Below are 20,139 nucleotides of genomic sequence, written 5' to 3'. Positions count from 1 at the left end.
CTGCCAGTGTGCACTGAACAGAAGGATAATACAGTTACGTCTGAAAGTACTTGCCAGGTGAGCGAGTGAGTAATGGTGGCCCCTGGTCACACTCTTAATAGGGAACTTAATCAAGCTCACACTAAAATAATATGTACATTAAGGAGCTAATCCATCAGCCAGCGAAATACAAAACATCAAAGCTTCTAAAGAAAGGAAATTCTGAAACAGAATCCTAGAATCGTAGGACTGGAAGGGACCTTGAGAGGTCATCTAGTGAGTCCCCTGCACTCATGGCAGGACTAAGTATTATCTTCTCTAGACCATCCCTGACAGGAATTTGTCTAGCAAGTCCTCTGGCTCACCAAGAGACAGGCATCAAAGTCCAAAGGTTTGTACATTAAGTAGGTTAATATTGTAGACAGAGAGCAGAAAACAGAATATAGCCCCACATGGTCATCTTCAGGCACTGTTTACAACTTCGGAGGCCAAACTGTTATCTTTCTCCTGCTCTCCTAGCCACAGTGTTACATTGCTTTATATCGTATGGAAGCCCTTAAATGCCCATTCCAGGGCTCATGGTGTGCGAAAGGATTTGCTAGATGTTTGAGGGTGGTTTTAAGGTATTACACTCACCCCTATGGAGACACCTGCAAGGGGGCACAAATGTTAGAAGCTGCGCTTTGAATGCTAATCCTGATTTACCTGTGGAAAACTGGGTACTAATACTATAGATTTCTAGCTTTGAGACCAGGAGAGGAAGACGTTCATCTGAAGAGAATGCACAGTATGAGACTGCTCAGGGACAAAGCCTCATCAGCAAAGTGGCCTTACAATAAAACATTACAGAAAATCTAATTGCATTTGCTCACAATCATTTACAATATGCTCCCGTTTATCTGAAACCCTATTACCCGAACCTCTGTGTTATCCGAATCCCTTCCTTGTCCTCTAGGATGAGATACATGGGAGACAAGGAAGGGATTCGGACAATGCAGAGGTTCAGATAATAGAGCAGAGACCCCCGACCAGGACTGCGAGGAAGACAAGGACAAGCTCCTGGCCATGGGGGAGGGCACCCTGTTGCTGAATGACTCCTGTCCTCTCGATTATCCAAACTCCCGATTATCCAAATAAAATCCATGTCCCCTCTGCTATGCAGATAATGGGGACTGTACTGCACACTGAATCTGTCTTTATGCAAACCCTGAATGTGCTTTCACCCCAGCCAGGAAGACACTTCGCTGGTCAGATGACTATAAATCTGGAATTGTGCTAAATAAAATAAAAATCTAATGATCTCAAATTTGCTCTGCAGCTAATCAAATAAAGAACATGCATTTCTCTCTTAATGGCTATAGCTTCCTCACATTGCTATTTTATAAGTAGGGCTTTCATGGAGGCGTGCACCACAGAACACTTGTTTTACCATCTGTCCCAAGCATGCATCTCTGATTCCAAGTAGTGATTTGTCTCTGCATTAACCTCTGCTGTTATCTTGTAAATTTAAATTTAATACTGAATTTTCTAGGCCTTTAACATTTATTTTTCTGAACTCTAATGTTCTAGAAAGGCAATGCACATTCCAGAATTTTGCTGCAATAGGCTGTATAACTCCAGCACTTGCTCACAACTAACAGCCTTTGAGATTTATAAAATACCAAAGTAAAACGGAGGTGGATTTTAATCAACAGTAGCCATTTACTGTGAGCGGGCTGCGGTACAAACTAAATAGCTATTATCCCTTAGAGATGACCTACAAGGGATTTAGAAAAAAAATTGGACTTGTGCCCTCTTTTTCTTTTATATGATGGACAAAGGTGGCTTGAAAAGCTTTTTTTCTCTGCTTGTTTTTACCTTATTAAAAATCAGGATCACCAGTTTTGGTCTTTTTTTATTATTACTTTGAAAGACCACCATTGGGAATCAAAGAATGTCTATTGTAAGCCCTTGGCTTCTGTGACTCTGTCTTCATCTGGTTCTCCTCCAACCCCTTTAATTGCTCCTTCAATAAGTCCTTCAAAGGATCCTCCTCATCCTCCTGCCAACTTTCTGTGAGCGGTCCACAGGGCTCTGTCCTTAGTCTCCTCCTCTTCTCCCTCTACGCCCTATCACTGGGTATTCCATTTGCAAACACAAATTCAACCACCATCTCCTTGCTGTCTCTCAGTTCTGCCCCAGACCTGTCTCCTTCTGTTCAGACTGAAATCTCGGCCTGCCTCTCTGACATCTGCTTGTGGCTATCTAGATGTCAGCTCAACTTCAACCAGGCTAAAACAGAACTCTCAAACTTTCCCCCACAAGCCCTCCCTGCTACCTCCTTTCCCGATCACCGTAGACAACACCTCCATCCTGCCCATCACTCAGGCTCATAACCCTGTCATCACTATCAACTCAGACCTCTCTCACATCCAGGTTATACCTAAATCTTGCTGATTCTTCCTGCATAATATCTCTAAGATTTTGCTTTTCCTATCCATCCAGGCAGCTAAACTCATCCAGACTTTCATCCTCAATTACTGCGACAGTATTTTCTTTGGCCTTGAATGCTTCTGCGAAGGTTATTCTCCTAGCCCATTGCTTTGACCATGTCACCCCCCCTTTGCATTCCTCCAATGGTTCCCTCTTCTCTACACCATCAAACATAAGCTACTTGCCCTCATGTTCAAGGCCCTTGATGGCCTGCCCCCACCTACCTATCATCTCTTGGTCACCGCTGAGATGTCATCTCCTGCCTCTGATCAGCCCAGGAGGCCAGCCTCCTTTGCCCACGCATTAAATTTCCAAACAGTGCTTTTCCCCATGCTTGGAAGGAGCTCCCTGTGAACATCTCCAAAGCAACCTCATTATCCTCTTTCAATTCCCTCTAGAAAACTCTCCTTTGCTGTGAGGCCTATGAAAAAGTTGACAGCGGCTAGGCTGCTGATGGGTTGAGACCACTATGGGGCATGATGACCTATTCTGTCTCGCTGTTACCCTGTAGGCTCCCATTGCAGTGTCTGTATCCACGCACTGCCCCATGTGTTATACTTCGATTGTAGGCTCTCTGGGGCAGGGCCCATCTTTTTGTTCTGTCTCTGTGCAGCGCCTAGGACAGTGGGGTCCTGCCCCACGACTAGGGCTCCCAGGTGCTACCACAACACAAACAAATATTAATAATGAAAGGGGGATGGGTGCGCTGAATATTTAACAGATGCTTCACTGCACTGAAGGGAACTTTGCCAGAGGCTGTTGTGAAGGCCAGGGCTATATCAGGGTTCAAAAAATAACTAGATAAGTTCACAGAGGTTAGGTCCATCAGTGGCTATTAGCCAGGATGGGCAGGGATGGTGTCCCTAGCCTCTGTTTGCCAGAAGCTGGGAATGGGTGACAGGGGATGGATCACTTGATGATTCCCTGTTCTGTGCATTGCCCCTAAAGCTCCTGGCATTGGCCACTGTTGGAAGACAGGATACTGGGCTAGATGGACTTATGGTCTCACCCAGTATGGCCGTTCTTATGTTCTTAGGGAAGGATGGTTTTGTGGCTACTGCACAGGACTTGGGCAAATTACTTAACCCCTCTGGAACCTAATTTCTCCATCTGTAAAATAGGGATAACACCTACCTGCACAGGTGGGTTGTGAGGTTTGGTTCTTTAAGGACTGTAAAGTGCACTGAGATCCCCAGACAGAAAGTAATAGGAAAGAGAGAGAAGGGTGAATTACAGTGCGCAGGAAAGGAAAAATTATACAGTCCATTACACTGGCCTTTTCACCTCTCCAATGTAAAGGTTGCATGCCGAAGTTTCACTGCCGGGCATGCCCTCCAACCCCAAACAGTTCCTGCACAGTGCAGGATAAGTCCCCTAGATTTGTATTTGGTGCCCTGCAACACAAGTATTTAAGGACAGTGAAGCCATCACAGCCTTAGGATACAATGTTCTAGTACCAAACAACTCAGATATTCAGCTTTACTATTGCACGTGTGAAAGAAAAGAAACTCACAGGAACAAAGGAGATGTCAGACCGGATCAGACCAGTGGTCTGCTTAGTTGCATCTGGTCTATGCTGCAAAGTTTTGCTGGCATAGCTAAACCAGTTAGGAGTGTGAAAAAAACACCCCACTCCACCCCGCAACGAAAGAGTGCTTCCATCCCTTCGCTAATGTCAGTCAGCAAGGTGATGTAGGAGAACATCTCCCACTAGGGGGCTCTGCTGGCATGGCTATCCTGGGGAAAGCTCCAGTGTAGACAAGCCTTCAGGCTACTATCCAGTGGCAGCAGCAGATGCTGCAAAAGAAGGTGCAGAGCTCCACAGAACCCAGAGAGGGTTGTGATCAGGATCTCTCACACACCAGGGCAGAAAGAAACTAAACCCAGGTGTCTCCCATACAGAGCAGAGACACAAGCGCCTGGATCTCTCTCTCAGCTGCAGTCTAGCTTTATATTTTGGACTGTAACCCCAAAGAAGCCCATATGTTTGCTGACAGACTCACCTAAACAACAATATGGGTATTTCTTTTTAAATTAAGAAACAAACAAACAGGCCATAGAAGAATCTCAGATTGTTTTGACAGGTGTTGATTTCCCTTTGGAAGCCGCAGTGAAGAGGAGGCAGGGAGAGCTACCAGTACTGCAGAAATATAGCCTGTAATTAGAAGGCACTTGTTGTGTCCACAACAGCTGGTTATATTAGTCCTCCTTTCAGGGTCAGCATAAAGACAACTATGAAAGCAGCAGTCAAGGTTTTACTGTTGCAGAGAAAACACAGGGGTGTCCAAATGGGGATGAGAGAAGTGAGATTTTAAATCAGTCGTTAACTCCATGGTATAATCTTCCTCTGGACAGATGCTCCTGCCTCACCAATCTGGGAAGATAGAATAGCAAGGATACATTTCATATGCAAGAATAAAATTGATATGCTCCATTGCACCTGTTGCGAGATACAGGTTTGCACCATAATTAAACACAAGTACAAGGCTGCAGTGTGAATTCACTGCTGACTGCCAGCAACTAAATTACAATATCCTTTTCAAAGTGATATGAGATGCATCGCTGTTTGGCCTCAGACTGCAGCGTGGTTGAGATTAATGGCAGAGAGGCACAAACATTACTAGGGAAGGGAGTACAGGGGAAAAAGAAATACTTAAAGGTATTCTGCAAAGGCGGAAAAAATAATTGTGTTTTGTGCACTTCTGCTTCTTCATCATGAATGAAGAATGCCTGAAATAAAAGATCTCTTCTCAATACTCCTTGAACAAGATTTTTTAATATTTGTTTTTATTCCCCCCTCTGGGTTTGTCTAGTTCCTGGTGGATTCTATGGACAACTGAGGAAGAAGTATATTTATCACATAAAACCTGAATCATTGCTGCCAAGTGTCAAGATTTTATCTCAAGCCTCATGATAGGCGGTATTTCTCTTAAAGCCCTAGCCTATGGAGTCACGTTATTACATTAAAAAAAACAACAGATTACATTTAACGTTTCTAGTTCTCATACCTGTGGAGAAAAGCTCAAAAATGCAAACACTAAAAGATCAATAATTAGGACACAAATAAGACAACCCCCCCCAAAATTTTTTTTTCAAATCTCGTGATTTTAAGCCAGTCTCATGATTCTGGTGGTCCAGCTCATGTTTTTTGCATGCTTGGGACTGACACTACTGCTACGTGCAAGGGGCGTCTTCTTCAGAATGTCTGAACGCTGGTTTTGTCAGGAGAATGGGCCTTTTCACAGACTGCCCTAGCTCAGCACACAGGCACTACGTGCTTTGCTCTGTGTGCAAACAACACAAGCAGAGAAAATGGTATGCTCCTCCATTTCCAAAGGGCTGCCCACACTACAGTGATCTTGTCTGTTTGACTTTGCTGCTCTGCTCTAAACAGGAGCAGGGACAGGTAGGGACAAGCCAGGCTGAAGCTAAGGAACAGGAAAGAGAGAGCATGTTTAAGAAATAGCCTCAGAGACCCTCAAACTCAGTTCCAGATCAGAATTTTGCAGCTTGGACTCCTCTCTAGTGCATTTCCAGAGTACAAGAGTGAGGAGAGAAAGAGGGATACAGAGGCAGAACTTGCTGAAGTATTATGGTGAATTACAGCAGCATTACAGCCCTAGAGAATGCACCAAGCCCAGTGTTTTTATATTACTGTATAAAGCAGGCACTGCAATAAAGACAGTTATACAGTATACTGTATAAAGACAGTATAATGGGGCACTGCTATTTACCCCGTAATAACTTTTTAATGAGAGTTGTAGGAACAAATGACCTTTTTGGTTGGGGCTGTGATGCTGTTGATTTACCTCTGATTGTCTAGCACATGTAATAGGCTGGAGCTTCATCGAACCAAAAGGATTCGCCATCTTTGTCTTTCCCTCATAAAGAAAACCAGGCAAAGCAGGGAGCAAAGAATAGCATTTTTCAGATACTTTTGAATATAAAAGAGATTTTAAAAAGACAAAACTTCAGTGGACGAAAGCCTGGAAGTTTAATGAGTCTTTTGTCTTGACGTTGTTCCTATGATCCAACAGAAGTATAAGCTACTGCTTCTTGGCCTAGATCCAATGGCATATTAGTTTCACTTTGACACTTCCTGTACCAGAGGGACAAGAGTGTAACCTATATTTGCAGAGAAAAGACTCAAACCAATCGCTCTTTTCTATTGTCAACTACCTTGTTTCTAACTGCAGTGGAGGATTATTTTTCTAGCTGTTTCTGAGTCCCTTCAATTGCTGGGTGATTTGCTTAAAAACAACCCAAGCCATCATGGGTCTTACAAGATAAGATATGCATCAAATGTACTAAGAACCTCTCTCCTGAACTGGATCCTGGAGGGGCTGGGCTAAAGGGTATTATATAGCTTCCAATACTGTGTTCTTGTTGTCTGCGTGTGCATGAGCGCACACACAGACAACTGCAATCAAATACACCACTCAAAACAAATACATGCTTTGCAAACACACAAACAAAGACAGATCAAAAACACTGTATTGTTTAACTGCTTTATAAAGATACCCATAGAAAACCATCTATTAGCAAAATTTCTAATACCCCTTGTCCCCAATACAATGGAAACTTAGGACTGGGAAAAATAATTGCTTAAAGGAATATACCCACGAGGAAATTTCTTATTCGGCCACTAGTGGCAGGTATTTCATTGGACAACTGGAATATAAACTTTTCAGTCGGGGTAGAAATTAACACCTGTGCAGGAAGTCAGCATGAGGGCTATTTAAATCCTCATTTGAGAGCGTAGGCTACATGCTGGCCCTCTGCATGGGGGTGAAATTCACCCTTTGAATGGGTATCATGGAAACATGAGCAAGCCCTTGAGTTTTGTTTCCTTACAAGCAGTCTTAGGGCTACCAGCAGCGACTGACAGGCAAATCTCAGTCCTGATAAGGACCCAGGATTTCAGGAAAGATGGTGCTGTGGCTAAATCACAACTAGGACACAGGACACTTTGATTCTGTTCCAAGTTCTGCCACTGACTCCCTGAAAGATCTTCACCAGACCAATCTGCCTCCCTGGGTCTCAGTTTGCCATGAATGTGTGAGGATGAATAGGTCTACGGTGCTTTGAGATCTTCGCTGCTATTATGGATAGTTTCCCCGTTTTGCAGATTAGGAAACTGAAGCACAAAGAGATTGTGACCTGCCCACCATCACACTGAATTGGTAGAGCTGAGAATACAACACAGGAGCCCAGTCCCATAGTCTAACCCTCAGAGCAGACTTCCAAAGTGGTGTCACCACAGAACTGGACAATTTCTTAGAATGAATGGAGGAATTTATGATAAGACAAAGGAAGTGAAGTTAGTGAACACAATTCAAAAAGTACATAGACCAAGTGGCAGTTTAACTACTTAGCAAGTCTTCACTCCCACTGTGATAGAATTAGCAACAATATGTTGGTTATGTACAATAGCCAAGGCTTTCAAAAGTGTGTAGCGATTTTAGTAGCCCAACTTGAGACATCTGAAGGGGCCCTGACTGTCAGGGATCAGCTGCTATTAATTTTTCTTTACCAGTGAATCAAAAAAGAAGCGCCTAATTGAGTTATACAGTTAATGCACACAAGTCAGAAATAGCATATGAGAGAATATATTTAATAGGGCTGTCAAGTGATTAAAAAAATTAATCACGATTAATCATGATTAATCGTGTTGTTAAACAATAATAGAATGCCATTTATTTAAATATTTTTGGGTGTTTTCTACATTTCCAAAAATATTGATTTCAATTTCAACACAGAATACAAAGTGTACAGTGCTAACTTAATATTTATTTTTGATTACAAATATTTGCACTGCAAAAAACAAAAGAAATAGCATTTTTCAATTCACCTAATACAAGTACCGTAGTGCAATCTCTTTATCATGAAAGTTGAACTTACAGATGTAGAATTATGTACAAAAAAATAACTGCATTAAAAAATAAAACAATGTAAAACTTTACAGCCTACAAGTCCACTCAGTCCTACTTCAGCCAATTGCTCAGACAAACAAATGTGTTTATATTTGCAGGAGATAATACTGCCGGCTTCTTGTTTACATGTCACCTGAAAGTGAGAACTGGTGTTCTGATGGCACTGTTATAGCCGGCATTGCAAGATATTTACGTGCCAGAAGCGCTAAAGATTCATTTGTCCCTTCATGCTTCAACCACCATTCCAGAGAACATATGTCCATGCTGATGATGGATTCTGCTCGATAATGATCCAAAGCAGAACAGACAGACGCGTGTTCATTTTCATTATTTGAGTCAGATGCTACCAACAGAAAGTTGATTTTTTTGCTGGTTCGGGTTCTATAGTTTCCGCATCTGAGTGTTGCTCTTTTAAAACATCTGTAAGTATGCGCCACACCTCGTCCCTCTCAGATTTTGGATGGCACTTCAGATTCTTAAACCTTGGGTGGAGTGCTGTAGCTATTTTGAGAAATCGCACATTGGTACCTTCTTTGCGTTTTGTAAAATCTGCTGTGAAAGTGTTCTTAAAACGAACATGTGCTGGGTCATCATCTGAGACTGCTATAAACATGAAACGTATGGCAGAATGTGGGTAAAACAGAACAGGAGACATACAAGTCTTCCCCAAGGAGTTCAGTCACAAATTTAATTAATGCTTTTTTTTTTTTTAAATTGAGCATCATCAGCATGGAAGCATGTCCTCTGGAATGATGGCCGAAGCATGAAGGGGCACAGGAATGTTTAGCATATTTAGCACATAAATACCTTGCAACGCTGGCTACAAAAGTGCTATGCGAACGCCTGTTCACAATTTCAGGTGACAGTGTGAACACGAACCAGGCAGCAGTATATCCCATAAATGTAAACAAACTTGTTTGTCTTAGCGATTGGCTGAACAAGAAGTAGGACTGAGTGGACTTGTAGGCTCTAAAGTTTTACACTGTTTTGTTTTTGAGCGCAGTTATGTAACAAAAAAACCCTACATTTGTAAGTTACACTTTCACGATAAAGAGATTGTACTACAGTACTTGAATGAGGTGAACTGAAAAATACTATTTCTTTTATCATTTTTACAGTGCAAATATTTGTAATAAAAATAACAAAGTGAGCACTGTACACTTTGTATTCTGTGTTGTAATAGAAATCAATATATTTGAAAATGTAGAAAAACATCCAATAATATTTAATAAATTTCAATTGGTATTCTATTGTTTAACAGTGCAATTAATCGCGATTAATTTTTTTAATCGTGATTAATTTTTTTGAGTTAATCGCATGAGTTAACAAGGACCTGGGGATTACAGTGGACGAGAAGCTGGATATGAGTCAGCAGTGTGCCCTTGTTGCCAAGAAGGCCAATGGCATATTGGGCTGTATTAGTAGGAGCATTGCCGAGGGAAGTGATTATTCCCCTCTATTCGACACTGGTGAGGCCACACCTGGAGTACTGCGTCCAGTTTTGGGCCCCCCACTACAGAAGGGATGTGGACAAATTGGAGAGAGTCCAGCGGAGGGCAATGAAAATGATTAGGGGGCTGGGGCACATGACTTATCAGAAGAGGCTGAGGGAACTGGGGTTGTTTAGTCTGCAGAAGAGAAGAGTGAGGAGGGATTTGATAGCAGCCTTCAACTATCTGAAGTGGGGTTCTAAAGAGGATGGAGCTCGGCTGTTCTCAGTGGTGGCAGACGACAGAACAAGGAGCAATGGTCTCAAGTTGCAGTGGGCATGGTCTAGGTTGGATATTAAGAAACACAATTTCATTAGGAGGGTGGTGAAGCACTGGGATGGGTTACCTAGGGAGGTAGTGGAATCTCCATCTTTAGAGGTTTTTAAGGCCCGGCTTGACAAAGCCCGGCTGGGATGATTTAGTTGGGGATTGGTCCTGCTTTGAGCAGGGGGTTGGACTAGATGACCTCCTCAGGTCTCTTCCAACCCTAATCTTCTATGATTCTATGATTAATCAATAGTCCTAATATTTATTATTACTTCATAGCTATTAAAAGCCTCCAGTGAAATAGAAATTAAAGAGTGAATAATAAAGACACTTCATCATTTATCTATATCCAGCAGGAAATCCCATTATATCAGGTAGCTATGGGGATTAAAGAGTGTTTAAAGAGGACAGAAGAGAAAGTCAAGGACAAGTAATTAATTTGGAAATATTAATCTTTTCCATTGTCTAGTGGGAAGTGCTCTACAGATACTGGCTCTTGGGAAAGAAATTTTACAAGTGATTAAACTGCTAACCATAAAGGCGATGGCAGAATATTTAGCAAAATAGGGAAGGTGGAAGGATTCTGACAAATTGTTTGAGAACTAGAAGCTGCTCAGATTGTCAAAGAAACAGGAAATATTATAGTGCCAGGGCTATTGAGTCTAAATGCCATATGTTCAACAGAGTGAAACTTGAAATGGCAAAATATAAGGTACACTTGGTACTATGAATTTAATTATATAAAGCAAATATGCTGATAATACATTAGGAAAAAAAACCACAGGCAGGGGGTCAAAGTCCATATGTATGAATTTGGATGCATTGATAATAATGACAAATCAATCTGAACCTTCAGGAAAAATTCAAGTCAAACCTTTCAGCTGATTTCTTATCCTTCCCTTGGGTCTTTGCTGGGTCCATCAGGAGGCACCAAAATACTACAAGAATGAATGTTTTTGCAATACTCCCAGAAGCGAGGCAGAAATTTCACAACAAGGTATGCTTTCATGAGGTTTAATACATTGCATTTATATGGTGCCTCTGAACAGAAGAGCTCAAAGGGCTTTACAGAAGAGGGCAGACATTATCCCTAACTTAAGGATTGAGAAAAGTGATTAGGGATCATTATCCCCCATTTTACAAATGGCAAATTGACGCATAAGGTGGCTTGCTCAAGGTCACCCAGTTGGTCAGTGTCAGAGGACTCCGAGTCCTGTGCTCTAGCCATTGGACACTTTGACTCCCTTTCCAACTCCCTTTTGCTAGAAGGGGGAAGAATTTGTTCTTTGTTTTGATAGAATTTCACTAATGTCAGAAGGAGCCAGCTAGCCTGCTCAAAAGCATGTTAAGAAGTGTTAGAAACTTATCAGGCATTGCTCTATTTCTTATTGTCTTTGTTCATTCATTCTGTCCTCCTCAGTCAAGATCATCATGTTCGTGAGTTAACTGCAGTGCAACAGACGGCTTGTGTAACATGCTCTTAGACTACTGAGGTGCAGAAGGAAGGAGGTTCTTTTATTAAGTTGCATTTTCATATCTACTGAACTTTAATCACATTTTTAAATTTTCTAACAGTAACATAGCAAGAATACTTTGCCCTTTGATGGTGCTAGTCATCCAAAACACCGTACAATTGCCTAGTAACGATCACAACTAGAGTTGGATGGGAAACCGTTTTGCCACCCCAAGAAGATTTTTGAAATTTTTTCCCATCCTGAATTGGGACAAAAAGTCAAAAATTTTGAAAATGTTCACACACGGAGAAACCAAAAGATCAGTTCAGAATATCAAATCATTTCGTGTTGATAATTTCTAAATGTGCCATTTAGATTTCAACTATGGTTTTAAATTTAAAAGTTTTTGTTTTGTTTTTTGTTTTTTATTATCGTTAGCTTAGGTTTCAAAACAAAAAGTCATTTCAAACTGAAAACCAACTTTTTTCGTTTTGAAAATGTCAAACCACGATGTTCTGGCAATTTCAAAACTTTTTTTCAAAATTTATTTGAGGAATCGAGAAATTTGTCAAAACTGACCCTTTCCAGCAAAAACTTTCAGTTTTAATGAATCAACCTCTTTTTTTGGACAAAAAACGTATCAATGAAAAATTTCAGACCAGCTCTAATCACAACACCCATGTGTGGTAAGTAGGAAGTAACAGAGAGATTCACCTATTTAACAGTGCACAACAATGTATCCCAGAAGCTTAGGCCCAGGGTGACCAGATGTCCCGAATTTATAGAAACAGCCCTGAGGGGGAGGGATAGCTCAGTGGTTTGAGCATTGGCCTCTTGAGGGGGCCATTTAGGGATCTGGGGCAAAAATTGGGGATTGAATCATAGAATATCACGGTTGGAAGGGACCTCAGGAGGTCACCTAGTCCAACTCCCTGCTCAAATCAGGACCAATCCCCAATTTTTGCCCCAAATGGCCCCCTCAAGGATTGAACTCATAACTCTGGGTTTAGCAGGCCAATGCTCAAATCACTGAGCTATCCCTCTCCTCCTGCTTTGAGCAGGTGGTTGCACTAGATGACCTCCTGAGATCCCTTCCAACCCTGATCTTCTATGATATTCGGGCCTTTGTCTTATATAGTCGCCTATTACTCAACCCCGACCCGATTTTTCACACTTGCTATCTGGTCACCCTACTTAGGCCAGGAAATTTATAAGAATTGCTCATCCTATCGAAAGTCTGTAACGCAGAACGTACTCACTCCCTAGCCAATTTATGCTTAATCCTTATTTTGGTTGTTCAATATTTATCTTCTGTTTGACAAGTGTTGCAAAAACAAATGTAGAAGAGCCTTGCTGCAGTAACATATGCTCCAATGAAAGCTTCGGTTTTATATATTATTATCTTATCAATAATAAAATTTCAGTGCTGCGTTAAAATAAAATCTTTGCAGTAATTTAAAGTGATTAATACGGTAAAGCACATCCTGAAATATATAATGCTCCGAATAGGTTTTTAGGTAAACAACCTATATCCTCTCCGTGTGTAAGCATCACTTCTTTCTTAGGGCTGCTGAGGTAGGATAAACAACAACGGTATATAGAATCACAGAATCATAGAACTGGAAGGGACCTTGAGAAGTAATCTAGTCCAGTCCCCTGCACTGGTGGCAGGACTAATTAATGCTAAATATCAAGTCCCAATCCGGCCTCCCTCTGTTTTAGCCTCTAGTGTATTGTTATATGTCTCCAGCTTGGGTTCTTTTGGTAGCAGTTCCAAGCACCTTATGTCAAAATTAAATGGGTCCATTAAATATGCAGTCAGCTGAGAAAGCAACCCAAAACCAATCAGTTTAGAAAGCAAGCCCCCAAACTGGCCATAAATGCTTCAGATTCATACTATTCAGTATCCAGATTCCTTTCACCATGAAAGACTGAATGGATCGCATGTCTGCACAGTTAGGGAATATTTTGTAGCAGGCACAGATAAACTGTATGCACCAATGCATTCCACAACCTTTCTTTAGGAGCAAATAAAAATAGAAAAAAATTACCACATATCCAATATTTTAGGCCATCACGGGTTAATTGATGAGGGATGCGACTTGTGACACAAGAGTATGCTCAAGAAAGTTTTCTAGCAACATACCAAAGTGATTAGAATAGTGTACCTGACTTACAGTGACTTATTCCTCTGAACTTCAGGGTGCAGTAAAAACCATTGGTGCTGACAAAGTGCATTGCTACCGGCAACAGTGTGCGCTCATGGCTAAGTAAAAGAAGAGGCTGTGTGTTCAGCTCCCACAGTTTCTATGAACACCCTGGTCTTGCAGAAAGAGGTTTCTGCTTAAGAAATAACTGATGATTTTTCAATGCTGTGCACTCCCTCTGGAAAAGGGAAAGTTCCCCTATTGTGTCAATGTATATCTTGATGTTTACATTCAAAGAATTCTCTGTAAGCAAAAATCAGAGGTGGAGCAGAACCAGTTTTGTGGGATTCACATGAGATGGGACCTGAATCCAAACCACTTCTGGTTTTGCAAAATCAAAGCCGAGAGTTAATATTTGTTGGGACAATATAGCAGAGGAGCCCAGGGTTACAGTTATGCTCCAGAAGATGGTGGTCCTCTCTCATGTGTGTCATATGGTCTTACTCCTGGAAGTGCACTGAAGCAGTGGCTTGCCTTAAGGACAAAGTACCTAATTTCATTCCAACAGTTTATAAAGGATAAAGCAATGTCTGTTCTCCTACAGGAGTGAACATGAAACAGTTCAATACATTACCTGCAGACTTTACCTGCCAAGAATCCAGAAGCCCAAAAGTGCTTAATGCCTAGCTGGCTAACATCAGGATGCGTACTGCTGTTAAATTTTTGGAAAGGAAAACAAGAGGAGCTTTCCCGTGTCCCTTCACCCCCAAGGTGTACCCTACATTACATGGCACTTAGCTGAAGAAGTGTGATAGCCCATCTAATTTCAGCAGATCAGTACAGCAGGTAACAACCATCCTTCCCTATGTCCTCGTCAGAGGAAGCAGAGGACCATTTTCCAGCTGACACACAAAGCTGGAGGTGAAAATAAAGTAGATTTCCCCCCTTTTACATAACCCTGCAAGTAATGACTGGAAAAGGACAAGTGGGCAAGTCCCTTTGATGATGATAGTGAATGACAAAGAGTTCTCACGTACCTGTGGAAGCAGCAAGGAACAAACTATCCCAAAAGTGACTTCAAAGTTGTCTTTAAACCACAGGCCAACTGCATGGATACAGCCTCGCACATGGATAATGTCAACCAGTTGCAGTCGCTGCAAGCAGAACAAAACCAGGGAGTAAGATACTTTGAAAACCAATGGGAGTTGGGAGCCTGACTGCTCTTTGTGCCTTTGAAGTGATCCGGGTTGCCAGTGATTAGATTCCAAGGTATATGTTACACCCAGGTGTAACTTATTTCTTTGCAATATTCACTTCCAAAGCTTTTTATACTAGGATGCAACCACTAAGTATGTAAAAAATGCATCTTTGTAAAGAGTGGATGCAATTCTTACACAATGCACGGAAATCAGGGTAAATCTCATGGTTAACCTTTACCTTCCTTGTGCATTTAAAATTCAAGCCCAAAGCTTTTCTACCTAGAACTATAACAACTTCAGCCAGCTCAGTTTGATCTGCACTTTGATTGGCTGTGGTTACTAGATGTATTTTCTGTGAGATCTCTGAAAGTCCGTCACCATGCACAGACCTCTCTCTTTCCTGAATGAGCCCACCTATCTGCTAAAACCTGGGAACAAAATAAGGGACAGCCATAAATGCTAAAGAAGGATTGCTTTTACGTGGCTGTAATTTCACTGGCCTTGATAGAATTTGTGCAGTGCAGTAGCAGTAAAATACATCACAGTAAATTATGGGTATTGACCTCCCCTGCCTACAGTGGAGGCCTATTAAAATGACCTATGATATCTAAAGTATTGGAGCACATTTGAGTCAGCAGCTGTGTTTAACTCGTGTTTCTGCATTGGGCTTATGGTACTGCTGTTGCTTTTCTTAATCCCATAGAGAGAACAGAGGCTGCATTTTGATGATGTATGATTTTAAGAGGAAACTAGCTGGAAAATATTCAAGATAGAAAAAAACAAATCCAGAGTCTTAGAGACCATTCACAAATTAGATGACAAAAAGGGGTGAATTCTAGTCTCATTTATGCCTGTATACTATAAATCTACAACAGCTAATCTGGTGTATCCGATTTTGGAACTGGCCCAAGAAAGACCCCTTCAGCTCAGAAAGATGTGTCACAGTCGGTGAGATGGAGTCTTGCACTTCTGCTGAGTCACTGGTTTAAATCCATTCCAGGTTAATAGTGGCCAAAAATCATTAGCATAGGCACCCTAAATGAAATAAGTTGACCGTCTTTAGAGTGCACCTGTGCATCCACAAGACAAAACGATTGCACAGCGAATACCCCCGTTTGCAGTTTTTGAAAAGATGGGAGACTGAATCCACTTGAGGACTAAGAGCTGTATTAGGGGAACTTTGTCTTGCTACTGTTATCAACACAGTGAAATTTACTCAGAAGGGGGAGGTCATGAGGCAGATGGTAGATTTCACCTTCTTAAAATTCCTATGGCACCTGGCTATAAACTGGAATTTTTCATTATGCTTCTATAATATTATAAACATAGACCAAACAGATTCTGGGCTACATTACAACTACGCCAGCCAGAGCTGTGCTAGGGTGGTGTCTGGAAGCATCCTACCTATGCTGGGCAGGAGCTGGGGAAAACGGAGCAAACCAAAACAAACAAACTGCAGCGTGTGCTCCTAGCAGCATTATTAGGTGTGTAGTATGGGCGGGGCTCTGTCCATGTACCCATTTCCACCTGGTCCTGTACCGCTTGGGGCGTACAGCACTGTAAGCAGTGCTAATGGTCCTCCACTCATACCCTGTGCTCACGAAGCACTAACTTTAATATTGAGACAGCTGCAATTCGGCCCTTAATGTTGCAGTCAATGAGATAATCCTGTATGTACCTGTAACATATCATACCTGGAAAGGTCAAGCATTGAGCCCTGGATCTCTGGATCTAGAAGCATGAACCTCTACTGCCTGAGCTAAAACACAGGTTTCATAGCTCAAAGGCTGTACAGACCTCTATACATGAGCCAGCCACAAGAGGAAGGAAGACAGGCAGCCATACTGCGTAGGGTTACATGCAGCACCTTAAAAGCCTCTTCTGGAAATCAGAGAAATGAATATTCAGTTCCCTGAAGTTCTCAAATCAGATCACTCAGGAATTCAGTGTCAGAAAACAATCTGGTTGCTGTTACTTGGAGAAAATGCTAATAGGAATATAAACACCATCTCTCCCTCTCTCCCTATGCACTGCATGCCCAAATCCCATCCTACACAAACGGTTTCCCAGCAAACCACCATTGCCTTTTCCACTCGATCGGTTATGTCTTTGATTTGCCTTCAGATTTCATAATTCCCTCTCCTTTACATAAAAACAAAACCCAGAGCAGTGTGAGTTTCTAAGCCTTTGAGATGATCCGTTTGCTGAATTCCTGACAGACTGAATTCAGAGTAGCAGCCGTGTTAGTCTGTATCTGCAAAAAGAAAAGGAGGACTTGTGGTGCCACAAGTCCTCCTTTTCTTTTGACAGACTGAAGACTTTTTGTTTACCCACACAGCGTGTCAAGCTCTGAATTTGGGGTAATGACAACAGGTGTGTGGTGGTCTAGTAGTCAGAGCAAATAACTAGGAAACAATGCTTTGGTTCTGTTCCTACTCTGAAGCGGGCCTGCTCAGCACCCTCAGCCCTCTCCAATGGAGGCTGGCAACGGCTGGCACCTTTCAGATTAGACCCTGTATGACCTTGGGAAAATGACTTAGCCTGTCTCTGCCTCTGTTACCTGTCAATTGTATAGAATATTAACCTACCTCACAGGGGTATCATGAGGCTTAATGCTAAATAATAAATTGTTGCACTTCTGGCACCTGCCATCAGAGGATGTCAAAACATTTCACATCAGGCAGAAAAGATGCATGGACCAGACTCCGGTGAGGAAGGGAAGTATAGTGCCCATTTTACAAGATGTGGAAATTGAGGCATGCTGCCCCTAGATCACACAGTCTGAAAGATACAGAACAGAACCTTGGTCTCTCGACATCCAGTCCTGGGATCTAACCACAAAACCAACCTGCCTCACTTTTAATTAATAGTTGTGAAGGAGGAAAGGTGCTGTAAAATGGAAAATCGTTATTTTTATTAGCAGCTTTTACAGATGTGTCTCTGATGCACTTAAAAATGCATTCAGAGACTGTAAGCTCTTTGGGGCAGGGACCCTCTGTTCTTTAGCAAAAGGGGGCCTGATCCTTGAGAAGGGTGGACAGGTGCTACTGCAAAACAAATAAATAACGATACTATGTAAATAACGTGCTTCACAACAGCATCTGCCACTCCTGAGAGAAGAGATTCCTATAGATGGGGCAACTTCAGGCTGTCAGAAACTCAGCTGGCTCCAGGCATGGTCGTTTAGCAGCCCAATGAGCTTGGCTGGGCTCAATAAACAAGTGACTGTGGCTCTGACCACTGGCTTGTCCTCAATACACCTCTGATTCTGCTCTGACCACTAGGTTGCATCTCCTAAGCCTTGGTGTGTTACACAGGCCTTTGTTGGTGGAATTAACAAGTTATCCACCTTGAAAAGCTCAGCAGTACTCATTGGTCAACCATCTGAGGTAAGAGCAGCCCCCCCCCACATTGTGGGTCGGTTACAAAAAGAAAAGCAATTGCACAAAGAGAGCAATCTCTGAGCAGCCATGGAGAGGAAAAGCAGCCCCACAAGCCAGAAATGACATCCTCCTCCGAGATGCATACTCAGAGATTAAAAGGATAACAGTGAAATGCTCCCTCAATGAAGTAGTTGAGTATGACAGGTGAGGACACGCTGCACGTCTTTCCAAGCCTTTGTAAGACAGGAGACAACCTTCCTGTCAGATTTGGAGTTGAAAGCCTTTCAAAGGACAAACCAACCTGTCATGAAAATGCACGATTCATACACTTTGCTTTACTCCCTTTTAGTTGTTGTTGTTGGACAGGCTGCACCGTGCCCTCCTCACCTTTTTAATTATCATGTTTGTCACATAGAATCAGCTGGGGATGAGGAGATGACAGGTTTAATGATCTTTCGAAGCTGTAAACACAAGTTACCATTTGCAGTGGACATGTTTATTTTTGGAGGCATCATGCTTCTGGGCTCAGGATCTGCATGACAAGCCAGTTGTAATTGATACATCAGACAGTCCTTTATAAAGGAGAGCTTAGCATTCTGGCTTTGTGATTTTTTTTCTATTTGCCTAACAACTTTTTAACTTAATTATCCCCAAATGAATAATGTGCAGGTGGAAAAGGTTCTGGGTGAACGACCTTTATTACGAAGTTACTAAAGAGCATTTTACAGCATATTTATTGTATTTATAGCAGCAGCTGACGCTTGAGCCTCTATTGTTTGTTTTCCCCTTTGACAGTAATGAAATCTTTCCTTTCCCCTATAGCCAACTAACAGAAATCATAGTTATGTATAGAATTAACTAGGTGGCAGGGCAAGGTTTCAAATTTCATTCTAATGTGGCAAGGATGGCTCAGTGGTCTGATAATCAGACTTGAAAGTTGCTTTGAAAGTACCTTGAAAGGTAAAGGTTCAAATTTGGCCCTTGGCCTTTCTGAATTTGATAAGTTGCACTCCATTCAATTTACTCATTATAGACGAGACTTTAAAAGTCTCAAGGTCTTCTCCGCTCTGTGCAGACCTTACAAATCTGATGATGCTTATAAGAAGAGTGGGGGTCGTGCTCTGGCAGCATTGTTTAAAAATGTAATCCTGCTCCTATGGCTGAGGCAGGGACCAGCTCTTCCTCTTTGTTTGGACAGCAGCTGGCACAATGAGGTCCTGATCTTACTGGAGCTGCTGAGAGCGACCCCAATATTAAGCATATAACAAGAATAATAAATTACAGGGATTGTGTGGGGACTGCTGCATGCCCCTCTCCAGAGACGGATGCCCTGCATTTTAGTGGCGACATGATGTCCTTCGGAAGGCAAGGTGCTAAAAAAAGAATCCACTATTTGTCTGTCTTGTGGTAATGACTATTAGCCCTAGTCATGGATCCCACTGTGCTAGATGTTGTACAGACATTACAGCAAGACAGTCACTGCCCCAAAAACGGACATCACAAGGAATTTCTTCTGTCCATCGCTCAGACTGCTGGAAAGCAGACTGCTATTCTCTGATAAAAGTTTTCTTTAAAAAAAAATGAAACCCATCACAAAAATAGTTTAGTTATAAAAATACAGAGAAAATACCCCCAATTAAGCCTTCTTCAGCTCACCAGCTATTAGAAAAGACGGTACATTTATTAATTTTGCTTGGTTCTGATGCACCAGAGGATTGGATTTATAGCAGATGAGAAAACCCAGAGAGACACCTCTCTCATTTTTAGGCACCCGAGTGGTTGATTAGACACACGACTAATCAATAGGAAAATGAA

General features: G+C 42.0%; 1 protein-coding gene across 2 annotated transcripts in view; it reads right to left on the bottom strand.

The window, feature by feature from the left end:
• The window catches only part of LOC141978317 (tetraspanin-15-like), a 198,080-nt gene that overhangs the window by 20,116 nt on the left and 157,825 nt on the right, over positions 1–20,139 (bottom strand). For both annotated transcript variants that reach the window (XM_074940328.1, XM_074940327.1), the window contains one exon: positions 14,780–14,896. In XM_074940328.1, the coding sequence (XP_074796429.1) occupies positions 14,780–14,896 (117 nt within the window). The remainder of the gene's footprint in view (positions 1–14,779; positions 14,897–20,139) is intronic.

The sequence above is a fragment of the Natator depressus genome, chromosome 26 (assembly GCF_965152275.1).
Source record: "Natator depressus isolate rNatDep1 chromosome 26, rNatDep2.hap1, whole genome shotgun sequence".
Taxonomy (NCBI): domain Eukaryota; kingdom Metazoa; phylum Chordata; order Testudines; family Cheloniidae; genus Natator; species Natator depressus.
This window is presented reverse-complemented; position numbering and strand designations above follow the sequence as displayed.